This window comes from Drosophila eugracilis, unplaced genomic scaffold (assembly GCF_018153835.1).
Source record: "Drosophila eugracilis isolate 14026-0451.02 unplaced genomic scaffold, ASM1815383v1 contig_2154, whole genome shotgun sequence".
In the NCBI taxonomy this organism is placed as follows: domain Eukaryota; kingdom Metazoa; phylum Arthropoda; class Insecta; order Diptera; family Drosophilidae; genus Drosophila; species Drosophila eugracilis.
In genome coordinates, this window is record NW_024573038.1 from 7350730 (window position 1) to 7361697 (window position 10968).

The 10968-nt window shown below is 37.5% G+C and overlaps 1 protein-coding gene across 2 annotated transcripts; it reads right to left on the minus strand.

The window, feature by feature from the left end:
• Window positions 1–734: 734 nt before the first annotated feature.
• LOC108114054 lies at window positions 735–3881 on the minus strand. 2 transcript variants are annotated; one of them, XM_017224808.1, is made up of 7 exons: window positions 3352–3881; window positions 3155–3288; window positions 2757–3010; window positions 2091–2665; window positions 1883–2036; window positions 1082–1292; window positions 735–1007 (listed from the first exon to the last, which is right to left on the minus strand). In XM_017224808.1, the coding sequence occupies exons 1-7, from the start codon at window positions 3879–3881 to the stop codon at window positions 754–756; spliced, it is 2112 nt and encodes a 703-aa protein (XP_017080297.1). In that variant the 3' UTR covers window positions 735–753. The 2 variants fall into 2 exon arrangements, with proteins under 2 accessions (XP_017080297.1, XP_017080296.1); XM_017224807.1 differs by having other exon boundaries at window positions 1079–1292.
• Window positions 3882–10968: the final 7087 nt, after the last annotated feature.

Sequence of the window (10968 nt, forward strand, 5' to 3'; positions counted from 1 at the left end):
TTTGAATTTTAATTGCCATTCCCATTCAGAATTTTTTTCCCTGAAGTGCCTGTTATTAGCCCCACCATTCTCGAGGGGATTTTCAGTTTGGTTTTGGTTTTTATATAGAATTTGTGTTTGTTGGATGATTTTTTTTTTGTTCTGTTTGGGTTTAGTTTGGCACTTAAAAATGGTTTTATTTATGGGCTTTTATCATTTCGGCTTTCCCAGGATTTGTGATATGGCCATAAACAAATAATGCCTAATGTGCATTAACTCATAAACAATGCAAATCAGTATTTACGAAAAGTGATTGAAGGAATCGAATCCCGGGCTCTTGAATTTTATTCACCACATTGCCACTGGCACTTGAGGCCACTTTTGGCTCCTCGTGATAAATATTGCCTTTGGCCGCCACAAGGCCCCCCCTACAAAAATTTGTTTCGGGTCTGCATTTGCTTCGTATCTTAGTGCGTCAATGAAGACTTTTCAGCCTCTCAATTGCCATTCAGCCCTGAGTACCAGATACATTTGTCATTTGTGCTGCCGGCAATTATAAATATTGGGCATGTGTGTGCATATATCATTACTTTATGGAATGTTGTGCTGGATTGACAACGAGCAGTACTCGAGAGTGTTTACATGAGGGAAATGGAAAGGATTTGAGTTTCTTAGGTAATGTGGGCAGCAAGGCATCATACTGCCCTCAAAAGTGGAAAAAGCTGACAGTTTAAACTTTACAAAAAAGTAAATCATTTTATTAAGTTTTCCTTTTCATTGCTCTGGATACATTCTTTTAAAATTATAGTACAAACTTGGATTGTAGACATCATACATGGGATGTTTCATAATAAAATGCTTAAAATGCCATCTCTCGGCGAAAAGTGTTAGAACAGATATAACATAACCCACACCCAGGGCCACGAAAGAACTCCAGAATTTCTGGATATTCATAAGGGCCTCCTGTTGGGCAGGAGCCTCCGCCGGCAGATGCTCTATGGCATCCTTAAGCCACTTAGATATGAGACCTAAAAGATAAGAGGAAATTTCTCTATATATTAACCCTCTATATATTAACCCAGATTAAAACCCTACTTACCACCCTCTGCCAGATGTTGAATGGAGCTATCAACATGTTCTTTCAGAGCAGAGTTCTTCTCCATGGCCAGCACTACGGGCATATAGACCACACATTCCTTCATGATATGCAGAGCTGATCCGATTCCAGATCCAGATTCATCCGCCACTCTTAAGTAACGTAGATAGAACTCGTTGTCGTAGTAGGCGCACTGACCTTTGGCAATGCGAGAGGTCTGCAAAGTATGATCAAGATCACAAAAGTAGTTATCTAATCGTAACTTTAATTTTTTAAATATTTGCCTAAAAGTATAAAAAATAAGTAACATTAAAGAAACTAAGGAAAGTCATACAAGCTAAAGCCATGACCTGTTTCCCAACAAATTAGTCCCCGCCTAAAGCCATTAAGTCGCCGGAATACTTTTCATATCAAAGCAGATTATTTGGCCAACTTAAAGAATTAATACCGTTAAATTAAAAATGTTGCCAAATACGCTTATCACGTAGATAAGATATTTGGCCGCCGTTGGAAACAAGTTTAAACTGGTTTTTGTTTTTCTATCTTTTGGTATAAAGTTCATTGCTACGAAATTTCTGATAAACAGTGACATTATAAATCGGGTAAGTTTATAGGATCTTAGTTTAAGGCCAGTTAAAAATGATATGAATCGGGCTTTTCGATGCTCTAATTATTCTTATCTGATTTGAAACTGGTTAAGGGGGGTTTTTAGTGTTTTTTTTGGTAAAATAAAGGAAATTTATGAATGGAAGGCACTCCTACTTTAATTTCTTCATTAATTCTTTATTTTTCCAACATATTTCTTACCAAATCATCGCTGGGTCCAACCACCTCCATCTTATTGCCCACTTTTCTAGCAATCTCATCATCGGCATCTAAGAAAAACTGTCTATTCTCAGTGGCTCCAGCAGAGGGTGGTATATGGGAGCCTAGCAAATCCTCCAGAGTATCAATAGTAACTCTGCAAAAAATATAGAAAAATAAATTTAAAACTATTTAAACCTAGAAAACTCACCTGGCAGCTGGATTGGCTAAAATGGCAGTGAAGCTGGCCCTATATGTGGCCACCAAGAGGATGCAGTAGATCCAATACCAACCCGTCAGAACCCTCAAAGGCCAATTGCGAGGCATTCGAGGTAGAGCCACATAGAGGAGCATACTATAGGTAAGCAGAATGCAGTTGGCATAATCATCGAAGAGATCGCGAGGTCTCCGAGATTCTTTAGGGGGACGATAGCGACTAATGGCAATGCGAAAACTAATTCTTCGATAGATTTTCGGATCCATGGGAACTGCATGATTTCTCCGAAGGAAACGAAAGAATCCAGAAGATACATTCCTGTTGATAATGGCATTTAAGAAACTAATGCCATAAAAGACAGTGCCGACTACAAAGAGTGAGACTAAGACACCAGCCCACATTCCACCGCTAAATGGAAGGATGAAGGTCTGCCAGGAGTTGTCTGTCGAGGCTTCCGGTGTTAGGAAGGTAAGACACTCGAAATCGTGTGGCAAACTTAGCTCCACGAATTGCAAATAAACCTGGAACTGATGCAAATCCCCAATGGCAAAGCGAGCATTGTGAGCTGCCTATGAGGATTAAAATGTTAATAAGTCAGTTAAAGTTTGTAATACCATATCATAATCATCATTTAAGAGCTCTTTTTTAATCCCCACTTACCACCTCATCTATAAGCATTGAGTCTATGTAAGTCTCATTCTGTCCATATCCATCGGGATTACTATTTCCATAGCCCGTTTCCAGCTCCCAGTCTAGGTTTTCACTTTGATTGGGTCTGTAGTAAACGGGTTTGAAGTTTAGCGCCTTGCCCAGGGCATTCATAATCTCCACTTCAACTCCTTGGAAGCTGTTCGTCGCGTTCACCCACATAACCATGGGCACGTGCTCGGCAATGGCCACTGGCATTGGGGCTCCTGGAAGGGAAGGGAAGGGAATTAAAAAAGGATTAGGAATTGGTTATGGGGATAGGTTACTAAATAAATATACTTTTGCTGTTTGCAGATATCTTGGGGAATTAATTAAAGATTATTTAAGATTTTTAAGTGTCATTTACTTACCATACAAGTTACCTGTCTTGTCAGCAAACAAAATCCTTCCATTAACACCTTTTCCCAGTTCCCAGTTGGCAATATTCTTAAGAACCAGAACGCCACTCAAAATGCCAGGAAAGGCAATGGTAGAGATGGTAAACCTATCAAAAATAATAACTTAATTACATAATATAAATCAAGAAACATATTAATATAAGACCCACTTATTATCCAACTCCCTTTTGAGAAAAATGGTACCCACAAAGACGCTCCACAGGTGAATCATATCCCTCTCGAAAAGTCGCGAATCATAAAGTAAGATAAACTTTTTCTGCAAATTCAAAGATCTGTTGTCGTAGATATATCTCAGGAAACGCTGGACCTGCCAGCCGTTTAGTATAGTGATTAAAGTTAATTCACAATCACTGGCCTTAATGGCCGTAACAAAGAGCTCAACTTGCTTGGGTGGCCGCAGGAGATCCTCACTGGCATTTGCTCGCATCACAAAGAATGGGATTACTTGACGACCCACCGATTCGAAAAATATCCGATCATATATAGGATAATGCAGATCATCTGTGATAACGCTAAAACAACGCTTAACATTGGCAGTCCAAAGGATTTTCTGTAGCAAGACTTTTAAATGCATCTCATAAGCCTTTAGGTTGGGGTTTTGGATTTCTGTGGGAATTGTGATGGCCATCGCCAGGGATATGCAGGTCCCAGCCAGAATTCCCAGCCAACAACAACGCATCCTTTCGCCGCCAAACACAAACTGCTGGCCACTTTCCATTCCGGCAGTTCGTTAACCTGTTTACCGGAATGAACCCGTCCATGTCCTCCTCATTGCATATGCAGATCTAATTAAACTTGTCCGAACTCCGTGAACCGGGAGCCCCCGGACTGTCAGTCACTCATCAACCTGATTTTGCTCGCATTTCAACATTCCGGCAAGTGGGGGTTAACTAATTAAAGTTTTGCGGCCCAGGGGTTAATTAGTTTAACCAGATAATGCGTTCAAGGTTAGAGGGATTCCCTTTTTTCGTTGTAATGGCGTGTCCTTAGAGGTGTTTTTAGTGGTAGAAGGACTAATATTTTGGGAGGGAATGAATAAATACAAAATGAAGTTAAGTAAGGTCTGCGTTTTATGTCATAAGCAAATGACTTAATCAATATCTAGAACATTCGATAATCTCTCCAATCATCTCAATCAAGAATCACAAACTAAGGAAGAAACCGACGAAAGCATCATTAAATTTCATTTAATCAGTCCGCCTCTGATTGAGATCTATGGCGAAAGTCTTTGTTCCGATCTCGATGTTGTCACTAATTCGATGACTGACCGCCTCTACCCCTCACTTCGGTTCCTCCCTTCAAGCAGACAATTGGATCAGACTAATTTATCATAAGACCATAACATAATCCGTCTGTCCGTCTTCATTAGGGGGAGACACGAGAGATCGAGAGGACCAGTTGATGATATGAGGTTGAGTATGTACTACTATAGCTGCTGATGAGTTACTGCAGTCGCGAAATCAGCAAATTGCGATCATCCGCAGTCAAGGCCCAGACTACACTACACTAACGATATAGTAATGCGGCCGACGACTTGTCACTGGACATAAGACACATTCAGTCCGTCCGTCTGTCCACCAGTCCGTCAGTCAGTCAGTCAGTTAGCCGATTAAAGCGCCCAGAAGCCGCATTCAAATACCCATTAATGTCAGCTCAAGTCAGCCCGGTGAGTCCGAGCCAATCAGCCTGCGGATGTGGATGTGATGTGGGCAGGTAGCTGCTAACCAGTTACCAGTCTTACTTAATATATATATATATATATATGAGTATACCTTTACCTATATCCATTCCCGTTCTTCTGGGCTTTATTGTCGTGTAATTAACTTTTTCCGAATCGTCCGGATTTGGAATTGTTTGCACATAATTGCAATTTAATTATTTTCTCTCGCTCGTTTCCCTTTTCATGTTTTTATGGATTTATGTTGGTCGCGCGGTCTGCTGGCCATTAGCTTGGTAACAGGTAACACCCGTCTCTCTTTGGACCTCAAAAGACCAATACTAATACCAATACCTATAGCAAAGACCCAGGCCAAGACCAGAACCACATCCAACCCATGTCCAACCTGGCAGCCAGGCCTGGCAGGTAGGTAGTGCTGAAATCGATTTCGGACGCCCCCGGACCGCTTCCCATGTCCAAGTGTCAGCCGGTGCCGGGTCGGTTTTCTGGACCGACACATAGAGGAAATCTGGGTAAGTCATAGAAATGTTATTAAAATAAAAAATATTATTATTTAGTTTGTTTGAAAGTCTACAAATTTATCATAAAATGTAATAATTTGTATAAATTTGAAAATATATTTTATACATCAAAAGTAGTCAACTATTTTTCTCAGTGTAATTCGAATTCTGTGCTCCTAACGAGTGCATCGCATGCCATGGGAACGAGCGGGGATTTTGTCAGGGGTGTGTAGGAGTACCAGAGGTAGAATCAGGGACCAGCCGAGTGGAAAACATTTTGCACTTTTATGGCCCAGATTCACTTGGTCCTCACGATCCATGGCCAAAAAAGGACCAGAGGGCTCACCGTTGTTTGCATTGACACATTTTCTATTTTTGTTTTTCGTTGGTAGATTTTCTCAGCAGAATTTATGGGTTCCTTGAGGTTTCCTCATCGGCTGATCCCCGTGCACACGAGAGTTTTGGGCCCATTCGATATGCTTCTGTTTTAATTCCAACAAAATATTTTATGCGAATTTGGCAGTTTATTGTTTTGCCGGCTTTGGCTTACAGTGTGAAAATGTAACAAATTTTCCACAGCTAAAGGTGCGTGTGCGTGTGCCGGTGTCCTGGGAAATAATTCAACAGTTTTCCCACCTTCTGTTTCGGCCAAGCAAGTTTTCCTCTTTTCAACAACAACAGCAGCAGCAGCAACAGCAATTTTCCCCCTGATTTATTGCCCCACAGCTGTGGTCCAACCATCTTTATCTATCTATAAAGTTTGTTTTTCTTTTTTTACTTACAGTTTACAGCGCAGAAATGAAATATTCTCAAGTCCATCGAAAAGTTTTTGTTTTCTAGTTCATTGACAAAGTTCGGTTCACACGCTCGGGGATCGGAATAGCAGCAAACATATATTTATCTTCCCACTTCTGATTAGTGAATCAGTTTGAAACGGGTTTCGGAATATGCAAATTCCAATTTTGCCAACTTTATTTATATGTTTTTTCCGTTTTTTATGCATTTATACATTTATTCAATTTACACGTGTCGCTGGCTAATTTATTCTTTAATTGGGATATGTCGATGACAATTTATGTAATCCTCTTAAAATATCTATGCTAATATTGATTATAAGTCCGATGGATATTCGTATTATGTTAGCCTGATTTTTAGTTCCGATTTTAGGATGATTTTATTATAATTTCTAATCCTTAATGGGATGAGACTTGATGAGGCAGATATTTTAAACTAAAACTCCTTTTTCCTCAAAGTTTCCTCTTCTGAAAATGCAATATAATAAAACATTTTAACATCTGTCTTTTACAGATAATCAATGCATATGCATAATGCTACCCTATCATATACGAATGAAAGAGATTACTTTTGTATGAGGCTCTTGGGTTATATAAACCTGATATGGGAAGAGCCAGCGATATGGTCAGTAATCAGCCATAAGTTAATAGTGTAGAATATGTACACAAATATGTACATACATATGTATATGCACTTGAATGTTTGTGCACATATGTACCCGAGTCCAATCAATCTGTATGCCAGACAGCCAGAGCTGTATTATCTGACCAAACTCTGGCGACTATTTGAACTAATTTCATTATCTTAATGAGAACGTTATTAAATTATTCACGTTTACGATTCGATTCTAACAACGAGTCGAGTCAAATTGAACGAACACGTTGTCCCAATATCAATGACTAATCTACGAATCTATGCACAAACAACGCACACGGGTCGTATACGTACACCACGTATTCCTGCCCCTACATTGTACGTACTATATATTATAGATATCTCCCACTATGTATATGTATGTGTTTGCTCCATTGAATAAAACTTAATCAGCATTTAATTAAATGCACAGAGAACAAGGCAAGGAAAAGGGTGGTGGTGGTGGGGGCGGGTGGCTGGGTGGTAAAAAGCGATTTCGTTGATTATGTAAATCAATTGAGCAGCGAGATAAAAACGCTCGGTTTTTGTTTTTTTCATATTATTTCCTCCCGTTTCGCTTTTTGCTGATAAATCGAAATCGTTCTTTGGCATTATTTTCTGTTTTTCTTGTCTCGTTCTTGCCAACTGTTTTTTTTTTTGTTCTTTGCCAGCGGCTTTGACTGGTAACGGTTTTTATATAATCACTTTGTCAGCCGCTGTTTGCCTAGCATTTTATTTTATTTTATTCCATTTTATTTTCCCGATACACTCATTGTTTTTCCTGCATATGTGTGTGTGTAAAAGCGAAAATCATGACAGCGAGCCTCTTTTTATGCTCTTTCTGAAAGGGGGCTTAACGCTTTTGGTAAAAGGAATGGAAATCTTAAGGAAATTTTACTAATATTTAACAGATTAAGTGGAAGGAATGTTTAATTTCTAAGATTTAATGGGAATAAATATTAAAGTTATTTTCTACTTTTAATATTTAAAACTTCTACTAACAAAATTTAATTTTAGGGCATTTAAGCCTTCGTTCTTTCCGCAACTCTTTAGTTTTTTGTACTTATATAACAATAATGGAAACTAGAAAACTGCTTTGATTTGCAAAATTGAGACGGATAATATTATGCGCTCAGTGGAGTCCAGATAAATGCCCCTGCATATAACCAACAGATATATATATATACATATATATCCGAACATTTAGATTCAGTGCTCCATTGAGCAAATTGTCCAAAGGCTATAAAGGCTATATAGGGGTAGAATTTCCGACAATCCATGCAAATGAAACTGTTTAAATGGATCCACAAATGGACAGAAATGAATGCTTTTTTTGTATTATTGTTTACGAGTATCAAGTTGTCCAATGGGCCAATTATATAATGGCAATTATTCAGAAGTGTGGAGGCTCCACTGGCGTTTGCAATTTCAGACGAAGTATTAACTCAGATTTGTTTGTTTTCGTTTTTAATCGAATTGAGGCTAAGACAACATTGCAGTTCTAGAAAGTTCTTTAAGAAATAAATTAAAAAAACTAAATGAATATATAAATAATACAAAAATGGTCTTAACTTCTTAATTATCTTAATGTTAATATATAAATAAATGTATCATTAGTATTTTAGCTACCTAAAAGTAATGCTTAATAAAGTTCAGACATTGGTTTTACATTTTTAATTGCTTTTCTAAAATATAAAATAAGCACCCAGATTTTTTTTAATAACTTAATACTTAATACTTAACTTCCTTTAGATATTTATTTAGCTTATTATTATTAATTCCAGTTAAGCAAGTTATCACCCAACATAATCTGATGAAATCGTATTTCCCCTTTTCCGCATAGAAACCAAAAGTTGACTCAGCGTCGCATTTCAAGAACACATTTTTTTTATTATCTAAGACTTTTTCGGTTGGCAACAGCAAGAAAATTTTAAAAAAATTATTTGTTTATTTATTTAACAAGAAACATTAAATAAAATGTTTCTGTTTTGATTTCCTAATCAGCAATGAGTTGCTTGATTCCCATAATTAGACTAAGTTCAATGGTCCACTTTATATAAATTTTTTGAAATACCGAAAAAAGGCAAGTCACAGAGTGTGATACCAAGTTCAATCTTAATTTCTATTGCTTATTTCAAATATTTTCACACATACTTATCTCTCGAAATTGCTTGGCAAATTGATGTTCTGTTTACATTTAATAGACAACCAAAGAGAATGCACTTTTCTTCTAGAATTTTCACCTACCTAATTGCTATTTCTAGAAACATTTCTCGCTTGGAAACAGCAACTTAAGCTGACTCAACTTTAGATGTTCAATATAAAGGCTCCAAAGTTTCGGTTCTTACGTAAATGGTTTTCACCCTTGGGAGTATAACTTCCTCTCTTTATTATTTTGTGTTTTATTTTTGAGGAGCTTACGTGTCTTTCAACACGAAGCCATGATGAAATTATTAAAAGCCGGCGAGAGAGAGACATCGCGTCTGACTAATGCGAATTTGGTTGCCATGGGCCCCATTTCACTCGGAAACTTTGGACTGATGCAATCCACTCGCAATCTGACCATAAAGTTCTGTGACTGGTTTTCTGGGCCAGACATAAGATAGTACTACCACGATTTCAGTTTGATATTGAATATTAAGAGATACTTTTTACTAAAGATATTGAGTTGATAGGGAAAGTTCCGCTGAAATTTTAGTGATTCATAAAATGAAAATGTCAAATAAAATGTTGCTTAATATGAGTTGATATTTTGTTTGAGGAAAGTCTCTATATATGTAATATTATCTATTTAAAAACAAGGAAAATTCGTCATGTTTAGGTTTATTATTTTTGAGTCTTAAGATCTATTAACTTTTGTCTTGAAATACTTCTTTGCCATATATTAACATTCTATTTAAGTTTTAAAAAACCTTCAAAATCGAATTTAGGATGCCTAAACTGTGTAAAATCTAAAAAAAAAGGAGTAAAATTTAAAGTTAAAAAAACCTTTTCCCAATGCTAGAACTAGAATTGCAAATGAAATCTGAATCAGAGGCTCGACGTTTTGAATGACACACTTTCCGTGGGCGCAATCAGTTCTTATCGCTTTCCATCGAGTATCATGTTTACCCAATGATCTAATCAGCGACCCACAGAGCTTCTTTGTTTCCACCTAAAAAAAAGTTGCGAAAGAAGCAGACGCTTTGTCTACGCGATTCGGGACATGTTCATGGGTTTTCTTTGTAGTATTCGTAGTAGCTGCCTTGTGATTTCTGGGAAGGAAGGAAGGAAAGGTTGGAAAAACTGCAGAGGGCGGGTGAAAGGAACAGTGGAGCAGTGGAACCACGCCATTTCGGCGTATCTGAAGTGCAAAATGTTCGCGATAAAACACGCGACCTTGCCCAGTCACAACACAAAGAGCCATAAAACGATGGAGTAGAGTAGTCGCAGGGAGGGGCAAAGAAGTTAAGTTCTATATAGGAACGTGACGCATATTTTCCCTAGCACCGTTAAATATTGATTTAATATTCTTCAGATATATATATATATATATATATGGTTATACACAGCGTTGCCTTAAGTCACCTGTTACACAGCGGGGGAAAGAAAAATAGAACGAAAGTTAAAATATAGAAGATTCTTAGTAAAGTAATAAAGTTTATAAAAATCTAAAAATCTATCATAACTTTGATAAAAAAACCCTTATACTATATGCCTTTTCTTCTTATTTTTTTAAGATTAATATAGCAAAGGCAATCCCTAAGTTATAAATCTAGAAAAATCTGAAAAAAGTTACATTTAACCTGAAAAACTTTTCCATTTCAAATCAAATTAACTGAAATGAAATACCATTTTCACGGATGCCATAAGGTATTAAAAAATAGTCTTACTTTAACCGCAACTGTGACTCGTATTTACTCATATATATAGAAACAGAAAATCAGTCAGACGATTTGTCGTCGCTGAAAAAAGTTACCTGGTGGCTAGATAAGTTTGCTGGGGGGAGGAAGGTGGCTTTGAGGGGGCTCATTGGGTCAATAGTGGTTGCGAAAACTGTTGACTGATACTTAGACGGTCGCAAATTGCCTTGTTTTCGTTATCGCTATCGCTATCGTATTTAACATCTGGTAGACAAACAGGCGACAGAACGACCACTATTGAGAACCGATTCAAAGTTA